This window comes from Oryctolagus cuniculus, chromosome X (genome assembly GCF_964237555.1).
Source record: "Oryctolagus cuniculus chromosome X, mOryCun1.1, whole genome shotgun sequence".
Lineage (NCBI taxonomy): Eukaryota > Metazoa > Chordata > Mammalia > Lagomorpha > Leporidae > Oryctolagus > Oryctolagus cuniculus.
The window spans coordinates 1,459,230-1,478,175 of record NC_091453.1 but is presented as its reverse complement, the minus strand read 5'-3'; the positions used below and the strand labels follow the sequence as shown (position 1 = coordinate 1,478,175).

At 42.1% G+C, this 18,946-nt stretch overlaps 1 protein-coding gene across 5 annotated transcripts; it reads left to right on the top strand.

The window, feature by feature from the left end:
- The first annotated feature begins 1,011 nt into the window (after positions 1–1,011).
- On the top strand, positions 1,012–16,808 carry PIGA (phosphatidylinositol glycan anchor biosynthesis class A). 5 transcript variants are annotated; one of them, XM_008272372.4, is made up of 7 exons: positions 1,062–1,153; positions 2,452–2,584; positions 4,228–5,007; positions 9,916–10,048; positions 10,744–10,876; positions 11,342–11,548; positions 14,491–16,808. In XM_008272372.4, exons 3-7 carry the CDS (start codon positions 4,290–4,292, stop codon positions 14,755–14,757), a joined length of 1,458 nt encoding a protein of 485 aa, XP_008270594.1. In that variant the 5' UTR covers positions 1,062–1,153; positions 2,452–2,584; positions 4,228–4,289; the 3' UTR covers positions 14,758–16,808. The 5 variants fall into 5 exon arrangements, with proteins under 5 accessions (XP_008270596.2, XP_051683558.1, XP_008270592.1 ...); XM_051827598.2 differs by lacking the exon at positions 2,452–2,584 and having other exon boundaries at positions 1,056–1,153; positions 4,228–4,308; XM_008272370.4 differs by lacking the exon at positions 2,452–2,584 and having other exon boundaries at positions 1,056–1,153.
- The last annotated feature ends 2,138 nt before the right edge of the window (positions 16,809–18,946 follow it).

Here is an 18,946-nt window from a genome sequence, read left to right as displayed (position 1 = left end):
GGATCGGAAGTGGAGCAGCTGGGACTCAGCGGTTTCTAAGAAAATTCTAAAGGCATAACTTGAGATTATACATTTAGGCAGAACACTATAATTAGAATTGTCCCCGGATTTAAATGTTAATCCTGCTACAACTTTGACTTTCAGAAAATAGCCTTAAATGGACATCTTCACCTAATATTTAACTGACTATAATGGACTCATGCATCCACGTGGGATTGTGAACACTCGAGAGGAAGAATCATGGTTTATTTACCTTTTAATGCTGAGGCCCTAGGACAGAGGCTGAAGTATGAATGCTCAATGCTGAAGTATTATTACAATACAAAAGTGGAAGATTTTAATAGGATTTAATGCTCTTTGGAGGCTTTGGGAGGGCACCAGAAATGAACTGAAAACATACGCATGGCAGGGCTGGGGAACTCCAAGTACCAACTGGAAGGGTGGATGATCTTTAGATGACTATCATTGATTCTTTAGGCTCCTGGCCAAGTTCTACCACAGCTAGTTGAACCAGTTTGAGTGGGAGTTGATACTGCAGATCAGACTTCTGATTCCTGCCTCCCTCCCCACAAAGTGCAAGAAATCCAACTAAATTTGAATTTCAGATTAACAAATAATTTTAGTGACGTCTCCAGTGTTTGATATTATAACTCATTGGTTGTTTATCTGAAATCCAAAGTTCCAATTTTTATGAACTTTTTTGGTGTGTATTTGTTGCATCTGGCAACCCTATCAGAGTGGTGAGCATTAACACGATTCTACTGTGGCACCCATAATGACAAACAAAACGCCACCACGACCCTGGCTTTCTATAGCCTTCTCATCCAAATGTCTCTCCAATGGAAAGCGGGCATGGAGAGCAGATTTCCAGAAAAGAGACGCTGTAACTAGGCAACCAAAATGCGAACCCACCAGACCTTCCGCAACGTCCAAGAGACATGCGCGAGGGCGCGCTGACGTTAACATCCCGCGCTGAAGGGTGGGGCGACAGAGCGTCCTTACCGCACGTGATTCCAGTGCCTTTTTATGATTGGCTGCCTCGGGGGCGCGGCGCTCGGGCGCGGATGCCCTGGATTGGTGCCTCGGCTCCGCCGGGTGGAACTCTGGCTGCAGCCGCGGGAGGTCCGGACACCGGCGGCCATGGGACTTGCCGGTAAGTACGCTCTGGCCTCTCTTCTGTTGCCGCTTCCGGACCGAGCCGTGCTGTCCCTGTGGGAGCGTGGCAAGCGGAGGAGCGGGCGACGCTGACCCGGCTCGTGGCCCTGAAGTCGGGCTGGAGGCTCTCCGAAGTCGAGTGGGGTTGAGGGTGCCTGTGGGCAGCTGCTCTGGAGTCGCGGGTTTCTTGGCTGAAGCGGGTGGGGCCGGGGGCCGGGGGCTCCGGGACTGCGGGCTTCGGCCCCCGCCCACTTTCCGGCTGTTTTCCTCTTCCCCTTGAACCTGGCGCGACCCTGCCTGACCCCGGCGGCGTCGCTGAATGGCCGGGTCGTCCTCTCTTTAGCCCTGTCGCTTCCCAGCCACCTCTCGGAAAGTGAAGGCTGGGCGGTGCCTGGGAGTTCCCCTGGAAGTACCGTCCTGTGGACCCTCAGCCCCCGCCAGGTCTCCCTAAGGCTGCCTCTCACTGCTGGTGCCTGGGACTTTGTGGCCAAGGGGGTGAATTCTACAGTCGCCTCGAATTTGCCACCGAAGTGGCTGGGTGGGGACTTTAGATGGGCCACTCAACTTGTCTGGCTTTTCATTTCTAAAGTGAGGGAGGTACTCGCTAGTTCTTTAAGCCTCTCTTAAGCTTTAAAATCAGATTCTGTGGTTGTGCTATATATTGAGTTTTTACGACATAAGGGTATTAGGAGCGATAACCTGGGTGACGTAGGCAGGTGTGTCACAGAACATCGCAGGTTAATGACAAAATCTTTGGTTCATTACTCACTATTTTTGTTATCGTTCCTCTTTTAAAAACTGGATAGAACTGATCGGGTTTAGATAACAAGCCACAGTAAGACAATGTTAAGATACTTAAAAGTGCAGACTTGAGGTGTTTCAATGTTTGGTAATATGGACTCTTAGTAAATTCAGTTCAACAAACACGGAGTTTTTTTGAGAGTGTATTTAAAACGTAGACGAATTTGTTGGAGAGAATAGGTAAGGCTTAGCACACACAATTAATTTGAATTTTCTGAGTTTGCAGGTGAAATCTGGAACTCTGAGCTTTAGGATGGCTTCCCATTGTATGGTAGAGTTTCTGCAGCCTTGGAAATCTCATTTGTAAAGCTAAGGAATATTTTCCCCAGATCTGCAAGACTCTAGCTTTAAAAGTCTAAGAATCTGTAATGGTACTGACTAGTAAGTGAGCATTTCGCATTGTTATGACTTTAGAGATCCCCTCAGATAAATAGGTCTCGAGATATAGAAAATGGCCCTAGATCCAGCTCATCTCTAGTTTACCTTTATCTTCAGACTCCACACTGAAGGAGGGCTGCGTGTGGAAGAAAGGCCTGTGTTAACAGAAGGAAAGGTGAAGCAAGAAGTAAAAGGAGCAGTTTATTGCCGTCCTTGAATAAGGAAGGAGAAAATGGATTGCCTGCAGCAGGTGCTCTGGATAAGACAGTGTATTTTAGCATAAACTGCAGAACTAGTACTGGGAGGCCTTCAGGAGATTAACTGAATCAGTGACTAAGCTCTAGAGCAGAGGTCAGCAAACTTTTTGTAGAGAGCTGGAGGGTAAATATTTTAGGCTCTGTGGGTCATGTGGCCTCTGTGGCAGCCACTCTACTGGTGTAACACGAAAGTAGCAATTCACATAAATGAATGAGTAAGCCTGTGTTCCTGTAGAACTATTAAAAAATCAGGCAGTGGACCAGTATAGCTAGATTAGAATCCTGGCCCGTTTCAGTTATCCTGTATAATAAATCACTCCAAAGCTTGATGATGCCTTTGTTGTTTTGCATCGTTCTGTCATCTGCTAGGCTCAGCTGGCACTTCTGCTGCTGGTCTTGCCTGCTGTCACTAGGGAGGCTGTGTTAAGTTGGCTAGCTAGCTAGAAACTAGACCCAAGGAAGAACCTAGGGATAGCTGGGCCTCTGACTCTCTGTGTGTAGTCTCAGAGCTCCTGCCCTCCACCTTGTCTACCCACCCCTATCCCTCTAACCTAGTAGCTGGACTTACGTGATAGATTAGGGTATCCAAGAGTGCACAAGTGGAAGCCACAGATGTTTTGCAAGTTGTAAAATATTTGTACATCATTTCCATCCGGTCCTATGGGTTAGACCAGGACCAAATGCAAGAGAGGGGCATGATCACCAATGAAACAGACTGGTACATTGCTACCTCTAAGTAGCTGAGTGATTGTGGATGGGTTCCTTAACCTCTTTAAGTTTTAGACTTTGTATTTGTAAGGTAGAGTTGATGACTTATAGGATTTTGATAAGGCTACAGTAAGATATAGAAAGCCTTTTTTTCAAAAAATTTATTTGTTTATTTATTTATTTGAAAGGCAGAATTACAGAGAGGCAGAGGTAGAGAGAGAGAGGTGTCTTCCATCCACTGGTTCACTCGCCAGATGGCCAGAATGGCCAGAGCTATGCCGACCCAAAGCCAGCAGCCAGGCGCTTCTTCCGGGTCCCCCACATGGGTGCAGGGGCCCAAGGACTCGGGCCGTCCTCTGCTGCTTTCCCAGGCCATAGCAGAGAGCTGGATTAGAAGTGGAGCAGCCAGGACTTGAACCGGTGCCCATATGGGATGCTGGTGCTGCAGGTGGCTGCTTTACTGGCTATACCACAGTGCCGGCCCTGATACAGAAAACTCTTAGCACATAGTACCCGATACATAGAGGCCACTCAATAAGCAGAAGCTGGTAAAGTGATAAAAAAACATAGAGGAGAAATGCATATATGGGTATATTTATGTGTATATGTCTGTATATTTAATTATTTGAAAAGAACTGGTTTGTTAGCATGACAAACTGTCTTGTGCTGTGGTGTAACAGACTTATTCAAAATTATGTGTAGCAGTATTTTTGGAGCAAAATTAAGACATGACCGAATCTAATTTTGCTTTCTGACACATAGTAAGTGATAAGTAAATATTGCTAAATGAGTAAATTGATTATATGCTTTTTTGTTTCTGGGAAGAAAGCTCAAAATTTAACATAAATATGCAAACAGTCTATCAGGATTTGGAATATGGAATGTGTTTTGTCTCTGAGCTGAGATCCTGTTTTGCTCTCTCTTTCAGGTGATAGAGGACATATATCTTAACTGGGTTGCTCTAAGAACTGATGCGTAAACCATCTCAGCATGGCCTGTAGAGGAAGAGGTGGGCCTGGCCAGCCTCCCTCAGCTGCACTCTCCCCCGTTAGCCCTGGAAGTCTTTCCGCCTCTAGAACCAGTGCTCATAACATATGCATGGTGTCTGACTTTTTCTACCCAAATATGGGAGGTGTGGAAAGTCACATTTACCAGCTCTCTCAGTGCCTGATTGAAAGAGGGCACAAGGTCATAGTTGTTACCCATGCGTATGGAACTCGGAAAGGCATCCGTTACCTCACTAATGGCCTCAAAGTCTATTACTTGCCTCTGAAAGTCATGTACAACCAATCTACAGCCACGACCCTCTTTCACAGTCTGCCATTGCTCAGGTACATATTTGTTCGGGAGAGAGTCACGATAATCCATTCACATAGTTCTTTTTCTGCCATGGCCCATGATGCTCTCTTCCACGCCAAGACAATGGGGCTCCAGACAGTCTTCACGGACCATTCCCTTTTTGGATTTGCTGATGTCAGCTCGGTGCTTACAAACAAGCTTCTAACTGTGTCTCTTTGTGACACAAACCACATCATTTGTGTCTCCTTTACTAGTAAGGAAAATACTGTGCTAAGAGCAGCACTGAATCCTGAAATAGTATCCGTCATTCCTAATGCGGTAGATCCTACTGACTTCACTCCAGACCCATTTAGAAGGCATGATAGTATAATAACTGTTATTGTTGTCAGCAGACTTGTTTACAGAAAAGGTAATGAAATGATAGCTATAATTGCGGACTTATTTTTTCTTGTGGAAAGCTGTTGAATACTTGTATATAATGATTGTTTGGCTTTTAATTTTGTCTTATGCTTTTATAACTATTTCTGCATTAAGTGTAGCAAAGAAAGTCTAATGTTGGTGTGTATATGCAAGAAGAGAAATTTTTAGAATGATGGTGAATGCTGCCCCCCCATCTTCGATGTTTTGATGGTTACAAAAACGTAAGACAATGACCTGATTGTGTTTAATCCATCAGGTCTTTTTAAAAGTTAAAATGGCCCTGCATATGTGGTAAGAAGTCAGGAGTAGAGCCCACCACGTGGTGTTTTCTTTCTGATTGCAAATGTAATATCTTTTCATTGCAGAGGTTTTGAAAATCAGAAAAGTGCAAAGCTGAAAACTAAAGTCATCTGTAACTGTGTTATTCCAAGGTGACCCTGATGAATATTTTGATTTCTCACTTCCCTTTTTATGCATACATATGCTCAAAATCAGTGGGTTTGTTTCGTACATTACTGTTTTGTAGGTTGTTTCATTTAATCATAAAAGACATTAATAACATATTGGCAGGTAAGTGCTGAAAAAAAGGCTCTATCCCCTTGTATGATACAGGACAACAAGTTACTTCATATCTCTGCATTTCCGGGTTTTCAGCTGTGTAACTTAGGAACAATGTGTACCTGGTGAGGGCCCACTGATGGCTGAATGGCCTTCGTCACACTGCATGGACATCAGTGGAGTTTGTGAAGGCTTATTTACTAAAAGGCATCTGGTTATTGAGAATATATGAATGGTCTTCTGAATGCTATTTGAAAACTTTTATAATAATACAAAATGTCATCTCAAGTAGGGAATCATTTAAAAAAATTTCAGAACCCCTTAAGTGATTTGAATTTAACTCCAGGTATCATTAATGCACACTGAATTGCCGGTGGTTTGAGATAGGGCTGCAGGCTTCACATATCCAGTCACTAATTTCAGCCACATCCTCTACCATTGCCCTTTTGGTTTTTTAAAGGGAAAGGGGGGTGGGAACCTAAAAGTTGATGCAATAGTGTGCTCCTGGATTTTTAACTTGCTTTCAGTTGTGTGTGGTGGTTTAAAATTCCCCTTACCTGACCAGAACTTTTTTCCTGTGTCTTTATTGAAGTTTTCAAACCATTCAGCTTAATTTTTGTAGAAACTCATTGTCAGTTTATGTGATATTTAATAAAATTACCTAATACGGTGACAGAGACAAGTGGCACCAAATGGATTTGAGAACAGGGGCAAACTGAATCTTGATAAGCACGAAGCTCAATGGTGTGCTAGTGAGTGACCCCCAATCTGGGTAAGAGCCTTGGTCAGAGAGTTTACATTTGGGATGGAAAGCCTTGGTTGACCAAGGAGTCCGTTCAGCGGAGGTTAGGGCAAGGACTTCGACTGAACTGCATTTTCTGAGAAGGCGGTGACGTGCTTCCGTTTAGTCAAGATGTGAATGGACCAGCAAACTGAATTCTGAATCCCTCTTGGAGTACTGATGATACATTTGTTGTATCCTAGAAAATGTGCTCATTTATTTTTTAATCAAATAACACACTTTGTGAGATAGCTAACTAAGAAAGATTATGATGTGCGTGATTGAGGATCAGCAAAATTAACTCCTTATATAAAGTGGTACCTTTCCTTCACCAGTGTGATATTTTAACCAGCTGAGCTAACCACCAAAGATGGTTTGAGCCTTTCCTGTTCTCAGTTCAATACTCAACATGTATTTGTGGATCCCTCACTATGCTGGGCACCCCTGTAAAAAGTATCAAATGAATAGTTGTATTAATAGTCCGTTCCTTATTAACAAACATCACTTTTCAGGAGGTGTTCATTGGACCAGATATCCAAAGCTCACTGGAATGGATTAAGTAAGAGAAAACAAATTCAGATTCTCCTTGCCCAGGTGTCCCGGCTGACTGCTTCCGAGTCCCCATCTCCCCAGCCTTTTGTGCCCTCAGTCAGGGTTCCCAGTGCTCTGTGCTTGTGCACGCACTCCCCGCTTCTTGCTCTAGTGGTAATGACAACTCACATTTGTATTCTGCAGTTGATAAAACCTGTGCATGGTACAGTACCTCACTTGACCCTCCTAACAGCTATAGGGTAGATGTTACCTGCATGTAACAGACAAAGAAATTGAGTCTCAGGGTAAGTAACTTGCCGGGGTTACACAGTAAGTAATACAGATAACAAACACGAGTCCAGATGTTCTTTAGTTAAGGTCTGCCATTCCTCCAGCCCCGGGCTGCCCACTGTTATGCTAGTTGTAGATGAGAAGACTCCTTAAAATGCTGATAGAGTGAGCTTTAAAAGCAATTTGAAACAGGGATTGTCCTTGTCCATGTTGTGTGAATGTGGCAGTTGAAATCCCCTTGGCATGCTCCGTGTGTCAGACTCTTCCTAGACACACCAGAATAATTTTCTTTTTATGGTGGAGTGGGAAACCCTGTATTCTTTGAATACTGAATTTTAATCAGTTCTATTTCTTCTAAGGTGGTTGTCAGGATTAAGTGGCACAGTGCTTGTAAAGACATTGCCTAACATAGTAAGCATTCAGTAATGTTAGCTGTCATTAGCAGTCAGGATTATTGATCTGTGGGGGTGTTTTTATTTGAAGAACAGACTGCATTAGAAAGGGGGAAAGTTGGGAGGGGGAGGCAAGAAAGAACATGAAGGAATTGTAGGAGGCTAAATGTTAAAAGTCCATTAAGCCACTTTGTGGTTTATCTGTAGATTAAATCCAATCTGTAGATTTGGTAATAAGACTCAAAACTAAGATTTTAATGAGAAGCCTCATAAGAAAAATTGCATGTGAATTTATTTTTAGTACATGCAATCATATTTTGAAAATACCAACAACAAAAGCTGTTTATAAAAATGACCACATATATGTATGATTTCTCTTTTAGCATCTGTTTTATAATTGATCTGCCTATTTTGGGGACAATTGATATAAGAAATGCAGTTTGTGTATGTGTATTTTTTAAATTAATAAACTTAGATCTAGATGGATGATTAAACACTTTTAGTTTTGAATATGTATGATTTATAATTATTAATGAACTGAATTCTCAAATGTTCCTATTGCTGTCACTTTGGATAGCCACTAGACTAGTAGGGCATGATTATTGCTTTATATTACCTGAGGTATTTCCATATTATAAGAAAATAGGTTTATTCATTATTAAAGATTTGTTTATTTGACAGGCAGAGCAACAGAGAGACAGATCGATCTTCCATCTGCTGGTCTACTCCCCAGGTGGCCAGAGCTGGGCCAGGCCGAAGCCAGGAGCCAGGAACTCCATCCAGGTCTCCCACGTGGGTGGCAGGGGCCCACACACTTGGGCCACCTTCCTCTGCCTTCCTAGGCACATTGACAGGAAACCGGATTGGAAGCAGAGTAGCTGGGTCTCAAACCTGCCTGCCCTCCAGTGTGGGATGCCAGCATCACAAGTGGCAGTTTAACTTGGTGTGCCGCAATGCCACCCCTATTTATTTATTTAGACAGGCAGAGTTAGACAGTGAAAGAGAGAGACGGAGAGAAAGGTCTTCTTTCCGTTGGTTTACCCCCCAAATGGCCGTTATGGCCGGTGCGCTGCACCAATCCAAAGCCAGGAGCAAGATGCTTCCTCCTGGTCTCCCATGCGAGCGCAGGGCCCAAGCACTTGGGCCATCCTCCACTGCCCTCCCAGGCCACAGCAGAGAGCTGGCCTGGAAGAGGAGCACCCGGGACTAGAACCCGGTGCCCATATGGGATGTCGGCGCCGCAGACGGAAGATTAATCAAGTGAGCCATGGTGCCGGCCCCACCCCTATTTATTTTCTAAAGAAGGAACCAAGGTGTGTCCTCTTAACATACTCTCAGAGTTGTGGTTCGGTTACTTTCATTTAATTCCAGTCAGAAGAAATGTGCTATAGCTGGTTTGGATGGTCTGGTCTTTCACATTTTGCTTATACTGTAGTGTTCATTGCAAAATTCTCTGTACAAACTGTATTTTGAGTAAAGCTGAGGCAAAGGTTAGAGTGTTGCTTAGTCCTTTGCTATGGCAGGAAGTGGGATCATAGAGGGATAGATTTTTTTTTTGACAGGCAGAGTGGACAGTGAGAGAGAGAGAGAGAGAGAGAGAGAGAAAGGTCTTCCTTTTGCCGTTGGTTCACCCTCCAGTGGCCGCCATGGCCGGCGCACTGCGCTGATCCGATGGCAGGAGCCAGGTGCTTCTCCTGGTCTCCCATGGGGTGCAGGGCCCAAGCACTTGGGCCATCCTCCACTGCACTCCCTGGCCACAGCAGAGAGCTGGCCTGGAAGAGGAGCAACCGGGACAGAATCCGGTGCCCTGACCGGGACTAGAACCCGGTGTGCCGGCGCCGCAAGGCGGAGGATTAGCCTAGTGAGCCGCGGCGCTGGCCAGGGATAGATTTTTATAGTGGAAAGAGACCTTGGACCTTAGGTGAATTTGTCAGTTCATTTTATAGAATGGGAGACTGCGTTGACCAAAGGGCTCACAATGTTAACGAGCTGGGCTTCCCTTCAGCTGGGCTGCTCTGGAGCAAGCTCAGGCAGTCTGTAGCCACCTTAAGTGTCCTTTAGAAGCAGGGGTGTGTAAAGAGGCGTTTGTTCAGATGAAACAAAACTGTCCATATTTTGGGTGTGTGGAAGGTAACCATGTGTGTCAAGGTCTGTATCTTCAAGAACTGAAACTCTTAAGAGAGCACTGGCAGTTTGTGAAGAATTCCACCCTCCTGGCGAAGGTTGAAGAGTTAGTTTCTCCACTTGAAGGAGGGTGTAGCTAATACTTTTCAAAGTGATTGGATTCTCAGTAGTTCTGATGATTTTTTTTTAATATCTCCAACATTCAACTTTATATTTTCAGGGACCGATTTGCTTAGTGGTATAATACCTGAACTCTGTCAGAAATATCCAGATTTACATTTCATAATTGGAGGAGAGGGACCAAAGAGAATTATTTTGGAAGAAGTGCGGGAAAGATACCAGCTACATGACAGGTACTGATGGATTGCATGTTGTTTTGGGTGAAGATTATTTAAATTTGGGTTTGCCTATGTCTGCCTTAGGTTTGCTATGTCTCTTACTCATAATTGGTATACGATGTAGCCCAAGGCCTGAATTTCAAAAATTTGGGAAAACCTAGTTAAAGGATTCACAGTTTTTCTTCTTGAGCACAATATTACTTGACTTGGGGGCTGGTTGTTGGAGGCACCATGGAAGGCACAAAAAACCTACCCACTTTGTACATTTGCAGATTTGTTGTGAATTAAATAATGTAACTCAAACCATGTAAATTGCTTTGCGCATACAGGTTCAGACAGATCTTTTCCTCAATATGATAACACATGAGCTGTAATGTGAGTGAAGTATCAATTTTCAAAGGGCCATTCATTTGCTGTTTAGAATTGAGATACTTTAACATTTTGTCATAGAGTGTGTAGTAGTCATGCAAACCAATTTTAAGAGAAGAAGGAATATGATATGTGTGACAAAAGTTAGAAACATGTTAGTCTGAGTTTTAATAGCATTTGAAGTTGTTTCTTTCAGATCAGTGTTTTACGATCCTAATCTTTTGAGATGGAAAACATTATTATTGGCAGGAATGTAAATAGCAGATTTGGCTTCTAAATTAGGTCTCTTACAGCATGATTTTTCACTCCTTTCTTTCTTCCCCTCTCATTTAAAAAATCAGGGTACGTCTTTTGGGAGCCTTAGAACACAAGGATGTTAGAAATGTGTTAGTTCAAGGACATATTTTTCTTAATACCTCCCTTACGGAAGCATTCTGCATGGCGATCGTGGAAGCAGCCAGTTGTGGTTTACAGGTAAAACATTGTTGAGGGCTTGCAACGTTGGGGTTTCTGTATTTGTATTTTGGCAATTAATGTTTGTTGATAATTTTTTTAAAGATTTATGTATTTATTTGAAAGGCAGAGTTACAGAGAGGCAGAGAGAGAGCGAGCTTCCATCTGCTGGTTCACTCCTCAAATGGCTGCAATGGCCAGATCTGGGCCAATCCAAAGCCAGGAGCCTCCTTCGGGTCTCCCACGTGGGTGCAGGGTCCAAGGACTTGGGCCATCCTCTGCTGCTTTCTCAGGCACATTAGCAGGGAGCTGGATCGGAAGTGGAACAGTTGGGACTTGAACCAGCACCCATATGGGATGCCAGCACTGCAGGCAGTAGCTTCACCCACTACACCACAGAGCTGGCCCTGTTGATAATTTTTTTACTTGACTATTTTCCTGAGATAGGATTATGTTGGGTCATGTGTTCTTTTTTTTCTTTTTCAGGTTGTAAGTACCAGGGTTGGTGGAATTCCTGAGGTACTTCCAGAAAGTCTTATTATTTTATGTGAGCCTTCAGTAAAATCCTTGTGCGAAGGTTTGGAAAAAGCTATTTTCCAACTGAGGTCGGGGATGTTGCCAGCTCCAGAAGATATCCACAACATAGTAAAGACTTTCTATACCTGGAGGAATGTGGCAGAGAGAACTGAAAAAGTACGTCATGTGCCGGCACAGTGAACTTGGGATATTCACGTGCATGTTTGCTCTTTCTCTCATACAAGTTTACCATTTCTGCTTTTGCCTAAATTTATGAATTCTCTTTCACAGGAAAAGAAACAAACTGTATTACTTAAGGTACACACGCTAGGCTAAGTTTCTAGTCAAGTCATTGCATTTGATATCTAAAAATGGCATTAAAGCAATCTTAGTCCCCTCATTAAGCTGAGTATAAGATGATGGTCCCAGCAATTAGAGGCAAAACTAGTATTAAAATCTACTCTCAGAGATTTTCTTGAGGCTCTTTATCATTCTACAGCATATAGACCTGTTAACAGATACATGCTTTCCCCATCATAGCAACTGTTTAACTCATAAATATCTAATAAGGCAATTTCCTAAACCTCTGGCTGTACTTGTGCTAACTACTGTGATTTTCTGCAGGAAAAGGAATTTTTGCATCTTTGGGCTGATTGAGAACCTAATAAGTTAGAATTCAAAACATACATGAAAACTTAGAAAAATAATCATAAATAAAAAGCAGCAATTGAGAATTTTTAAAAGGACAGGGACAGGCGATAGATTGACACCGCTAGATAGGAGTATAGTTGTAGGCATGCCTCTTGATTTCGACATAGGGACTTCGTTCGTTCTTCTCGGCTTTGTCCCATAAGTCCTCCCTGTGACCTCCTCTGCCTTATGCCTTGATTCGCCTTCTTAGTATGCAAAAATCATGAACCAGAAAGAAAGCCAAGTGGGACACAGAGAAGGTAGTAGTTTAGTGCTTTGTAGTATCAACGTATTCAGTGGAGTAATGAATTTCTAGCCTAGAATGGATAGCAAGGTAGAGCTGAGGAAAGAATAGCTCTCTTGTAAGGCTTTCTTATTTACTATAAATTTGAGTTTCAGCACATAAGATGAGCCTGTCTTTTGAATATAAGTTCTAAAAATGATCATATGTAATACATTCTCTGTTGAAATATGAGATATTTGAAATAGCCAAACATTATTTACTTGAGAGAAAGGGGAGAGCTCCCAGCTGCTGGGGCCAGTGTGTGAAAGTAGGAGCCCAGGTATCCCAAGTGGATAGCAGGAACCCACCCTCGTCAGCCATCACTGATGGCTCTCAGGCTCTGCCCTGGCAGGAAGCTGGAGTCAGAAGCCGAAGGTGGGAAATAAACCCAATCACTGCCTTATAGGATGTAGGCATCTCAACTGCGAGGCTAAATCCATGCTTTCCAGTCAATTATTTTTGAATGAAGTATCTCTGAGACATGCTGACCTTCTAGAAGGGTTGCTGTAGCTCCATGCATATGAAGTAGCTGCCTTCTCCTTTGGAAATGGGAGTCTAGCACTGATGACCTGTGAGATTGCATGTCAGGGTTGCCAGGTAGCCTTTGTAGGGCTCATGGCTTCCTGCCTCCTTAACTACTGCCTAGATTCTACTGTGATGCTTGAGGGCAGAAATGGAACTTGGAGTATGATTGACCAGGATAGTTGCCTAGGAGGGTTTTGTTGTGTGATACCTTGCTGATCTCCATCCTGGTTGAGAGCTACAGCTGTGTAAGTTGTGACTTGACCTTCTTGGCTGATGTCATATAAACTTCCAAAGTCTGAGCTGTTGTAGGTAATTAGTTTAGAGGAAAAAGACCCTGGTGGCAGGGTTACAGGAGTTAACCAGGATTTCTTTTTGTAACCACACATTTTCTTTTAGCTATGCTTAAAATAATAGTAAAACATCTGCATTTCTTATGGTTTTATAATCTCTGGTAATTTATAGTATATGTTTAGAAAAAAAGTTAATCCTTGTTAATAGCTCATTGTCATCCCTAACAGTCTCTCCATAGTAATTATTTATATCACTTAAGATAATTAATTAATTGATCTGAAATAAAATTGAACAAGCAGATCAGTTTGTAGTTGCTCTTTGTACTCTGGAACGTTTTGATCCTTTTCAGCTCTTTTTAGTTTAACTGTGTTATTTAGAAAAGTAATCGCAAATTAAATTGACATTCATGCTGTAAACATGCTTTTTCAATTACAGTTTGCCAGTATCAACATATTCTGAAGTTATTGTATTCAAAATGTCCCCAGGGCAGAAGAGCTAGATGAAAATATCCCATACCTTTGAAAGGCCATGGACCTTCAGAACTTGCCACTGCATGTTTTCACTTTCTTGAGTTCATAAGGAAATGATTTTACAGGTCTGATATGAGACTGAGCACAAGTAAAGCTCAAATGTTATTAAAAAACATGAGCACTGGCCCATTAGATGTATTCTTTGTTTTTTAATGTTTCTGAGTTTAATACTCAGGAATGGTTAAAAAGCAAGCTATCTACTACTGAGTCTGAACAGTAAACCTAATTTCATTGGCCAATGTTCAACCTGTACCATCTACAAGAGCTTAGCCCATCTTCCTCACCTTTTATTGGCAGTCCATGAAATGTCTCCATATCCTCGCCAGCCTCACCCAGTTGTTGGAAGAAGAGCCTGTGTCTCCAGAAGCCCCCTAGAGTGTAGCACTCTGGTTGTGTTTGATGTCTGCCCAATGCCAGTGAGAGTTGTTTCAGGCCAGTCGGGGCATCTGAAGAGGCCAGTCCTACCTTAGCAGCACTGAAGTCACTGCTGAACAGAATGGCGCCCCCATAGTGGTGACTGCAGAAGCTGTTGAGACGTCTTAGCACTTTAGAATTCTGACCAGTGGCTTATTCTTGGTATCACGCAGTGTAGGCCAGAGGAAGTGCCCAAGAAGCCTTGGATCAAATGGCAATAATTATTGTGATGAAGTTCCTTACAGGCATCGTTACTATCACAGCAACAAAACTTGAGCAGCTCGATTGCTTTCGTTTCTGAGACATGGCGGGTCAGCGTGGGTTGTCCGTGCCCGTGGGCCGTCTGCTGGGTTAGAGTGCTCATTCTCGGCCTTCTCTCCTTCCAGGTCTATGACCGCGTGGCTGAGGAGGCTGTGTTGCCAATGGACCAACGACTGGACAGGCTCATCTCTCACTGTGGCCCAGTGACAGGCTACATTTTTGCTTTGTTGGCTGTGTTCAACTTTCTCTTCCTTGTTTTGCTGAGATGGATAATTCCAGATTCCATCATTGATGTTGCAGTAGATGCCACTGGGCCAAGGGGCACCTGGACGCATCAGCATCCTCACAGTGAAGACAAGGTTGAGGATAGTGGAAAGTGTAAAACCAGGTAGAAGAGAGCCTGGCTTGTAAGATTTAAATGTTTTGTAATAGTTCTATGAAGATTATATTGAAAATGACCTTGCTTTTTTTTTTGAAAGTTAATTTAGTAAGTTATGCTACCTCTATATCATTCAGTGTTTTATTTTGAGGAAAGATAGAAACTTATGCAATTCCTGAGTGTACAAACTCCTTGCACTTACTTAAAATTTAGGAGAGAAGATTTAACCCACTCAGGTATGACATTTTTCAGATTACTGAAATCCCTCTAGCAGAAATGTTTTAACATTATATTTTGAGAGCTTTGGGTGCTGAAGGGCCAAACGTTTTCTGGGCATTTTTTGGCCAGTTTTTAATGTTATACCGTTAATTTGACACTCACCAAATGTTTACAAATTTTCTTTGGGGAAGTACAACAACTACATAAACTATTTTAAGTCATAGTCATCGACGTTTATTAACATCTCAGTCATGCTCTTACACATTCGTTGGGTCCACTCCATAGGTGTTACATAGAAGTAGCAGGTTTCTTGTAAATTGGTTTGTTAGCTAGCACCATGTTTTGAGCACCTGCTATGTGTAACATGCCAAATTAGGTACTTCCTGCCATTGAAGGGCCAGGGATACGTTCACTCTTTATTATTATTCAAATGGCTTCCTTCATTGTAGTCACAGTTGACACAAAATGATAGAATATCCAACATGCCAAAAATGCTCATGCTAATTCAATGCCAGGAAAAAAAATGCCAGCATACTCCAAGTACTTTATTTTTGTGTTCTAGGTAGAACCTTCACTTTCAGTTGTATCTATGAAGATCCTATTTGCTTTTCAAACACTAGGGACCGATATCACTGTTGATGATCGTGCAGAGAAGCCTTCCCCATTCAGTGCATAATTCAGTCCTCTGTAAATGCCTTCATGTTTCCTGAGCAGAGTGTATGAGGTGTGTCATCTCCAAACCAGCTGCTGCCCTGTCTTTTTGATATGTTACTCCCCTTCACTGTGGCCTAGCTGATGTCTGATACGTATTGTCAGTGTGCACAGGCTTCACTCCCCAGTGTTGTGTTTATAACAGATCGAGCCTGAGAATGTCAGGAACACAGTCCCTGTGTAGGTGGGTGTTAACTGTAATCGTTACCCAGAGCCATGGGTTTTTTTAACCCCAAATTATCCACATGGTGTGTATTTTTAATTTTTCAAACTCTTTAGAATATGTTTTTGTGAAAAAGGGACTGTGAAATCCAAACCATGGGGCACTTGGGTACATTGGAGAGATTCTGTCAGTATTGTGATTCTGTACAGGATTTTTTAAAAAGACATCATTCATAAAACTACTTACTTTTTAAAAAGTATCAATATGCCTATTAACTGGTTGCCACTGTTACAAAAAGAAAATCTGTGTTTTGTTTGTATTAAAACACAAATACGAGAGTGTAATTTTTAAAATCTAGAAGGTTAGAGGTTCTTTTGCTGGAGAAAATTGATCAAACCATTCAGTCTTACTGGGATTTGTATGCATAGAAAGTGACATGTAAATATGAAATAAACAGTGCCAGTATTCATGGTAAAGGGAGAAACTGTAATGTTTGGTTTTATTTATTCTACTAGGCAATTTTTAAAGGTACCTTACTATTTTGTTCTTGTATTTTTGCTTCTTAATTTTTTTCAGAATTGTCATTTAATTCTAAAATTCTCATTTATTGAAGATGAAAATAGAATTTGAAGTTAGTTACGTTTGCATGTAAAATATGAAATGTACAAGTTAAAATTATTTTCCATGTTTTTTAACAAATAGAAGTAAATTTATTTCTCCTGCTTAAATCTTAATTTTCAGATTTTCTGGATACCTTACTTGTAACTTTCAGTATTGCACTGGTCAGTATGTGAAACATTGTTGTACCCTGCTACTTAACATTCATTTAAAAGTGAACTTAACAGTGATGAGGAATTTATGAAAAATACATTGTATTTCTTTTGGTGTTAGAAAAAGTTGCACATGTAAAACTGATTTGTTACAACATGCTACATGTCCAAAAAATAAAGAACTGAATGGCATTTTGACAATTTTTTGAGCTTGTCTTGCTTTATGAACTGAATGTTGTTTACTAGCGGAACAGGATCCTCTTCCTCCCTGTCCTGTCCACTTTTCTTTGTGCAGCTTGATGTGTTGATTGGTTTGTTAGTAAAACAGGAAATGTTGCTCAGGTAATGAATTACTGTCATCTTTTATTTCTAGAATATATTGAAAATATTCTGTCTTACTCACTGGAAAGGCAAGTTCACATGTGTCCTATTTCCTGATCCAAACCCCTTGTTTTTTACTGCACAAGAGCATATGAGACAAGTGAATACATCTACACATGATTGTGGATGTGAACTATATGACTATACTTTGACAAAAGCCCAGCTTTCCCCACCCTTTTGGTTGGAAGCAATGGAAAGCAATCCTCTACAGTCATAGTTTTGAATTTATCTTGCACCAGAAGTTATTTTTGGCAAAGTCTGGCTATCATGGGTCTATATTTACTTTCATAAAGTGTTTTTAAAAACCTCTCTCCATTTCTGCATTCCCAAAAGAATAGAACTAGATGTTAATTGTGTCATTCTGTGGCTGCATTTTTTATGAAGTTATGAAAATTGAAATTCTATAGAGAATTTGATTTGTGTTCTACAGTACCCTGGGGAGTTAATTTTACTTTATCATTTATATTTGGCTATGACTCAAGTGGCTGTCAACTGGAGGGGGACTTCTGATACTGTCTGGAGACATATCTGGTTGTTACAACTGGATGGAGATGGGGCATTTGCGTTAAATGGTGGGTGCAGTTCCTGGTCACAATCAAACATTCCACAATGCTCTGGACAGCCCCCCCCCCCCCCAACAGAATTATCTGGTCCAAAATACCAGTAGTGCTAAAGCTTAGAAACTCTGATGCTGTCAATTATTTCATCTTCTATAGAACGTTATGAATCAAGCCCCTTATACTATATACCAGTAATCTTTGATGCCCAAATCAAGCATAATGCTCAAGTGTAGTAAATAAGTGCTCAGAAATATTCATCCTTTAAAAAGTTGAGCTGCTCATAGCCAACTTCTCCGGTATGTAATACACAAAGGACAGCCATGTTTTAAATGAGAATTAAAACAAGATTGAAGAACAGTATAATGCAGTATACATCTCTGGCCTGACATGGATGATTGTGTGCTTAGAGTACAACTGAAGATTGATACATGGAAAGAGCTAAAATACATGTATTTTTTTTCATAGCAGCACTTTTTTTTTTAATGAATGCATTTTTACATAGATACAACTTTAGGAATATAGTGGTTCTTTCCCCCATACCCCCCACCCCGCTCCCATCCCACCTCCCATTCTTTCTCCCATCTCCTTCATTACGTGTATTTGTATTTTGGTACATTAGTGTTCTACTAGGTAATCTAAGCTTCGCAAAGTAAACCTTACATTCATATCTCTTCTTTGAGAGTGGAAGCAACTTCGGATCTTTATACTGTTGTAACTGAAATGGATGAGCTGTTTATTGGGACCCAAGGTTGTATTCTCATGTATAAGTTGCTTAATCTTTTAATTTTTTTTTTATTTGACAGAGTTATAGACAGTGAGAGAGAGACAGAAAGGTCTTCCTTCCGTTGGTTCACTCCCCAAATGGCCGCCATGACCGGCGCTGTGCCGATCCGAAGCCAGGAGCCAGGTGCTTCCTCCTGGTCTCCCATGTGAGTGCAGGGCCCCAAGCACCTGGGCCATCCTCCACTGCCTTCCCGGGCCACAGCAGAGAGCTGGACTGGAAGAGGAGCAACCAGGACTAGAACCTGGCGCCCATATGGGATGCTGGCACCGCAGGTGTGGGATTAACCAACTGAGCCACAGCGCTGGCCCTAATCTTTTAATCAGTTACAGTGAAACAGTTCTTAAAGAGAAGTGGTCTTTGTTTTTAGAAGAGGTGTTTTGTTTTTAAGATTTATTTAAATGGCAGACATGGGGGGCGGTGAGTGAGCAAGCAAGCTTCCATCTGCTGGCTTACTCCCCAAATGGCTGAAATAGCCAGGAACTGCATCTGGGTCTCCCCTGTGGGTGTCAGGGGCCTAAGTAGCTGGGCCATCTTCCACTGCCTTCCCCGGTACATTAGAGGGAGCTGGATTGGATGGAAGTGGAGCAGCCAGGACTCGGACCAGCACTCATACA

Excerpts from the sequence above, each read along its gene's own strand:
- PIGA (XM_008272370.4), top strand. The coding sequence starts at position 4,290 with ATGGCCTGTAGAGGAAGAGGTGGGCCTGGCCAGCCTCCCTCAGCTGCA. Across the intron at positions 10,049-10,743 it reads AGATACCAGCTACATGACAG|GGTACGTCTTTTGGGAGCCT; the intron begins GTACTGATGGAT and ends TTAAAAAATCAG. Across the intron at positions 10,877-11,341 it reads CAGCCAGTTGTGGTTTACAG|GTTGTAAGTACCAGGGTTGG; the intron begins GTAAAACATTGT and ends TTTCTTTTTCAG.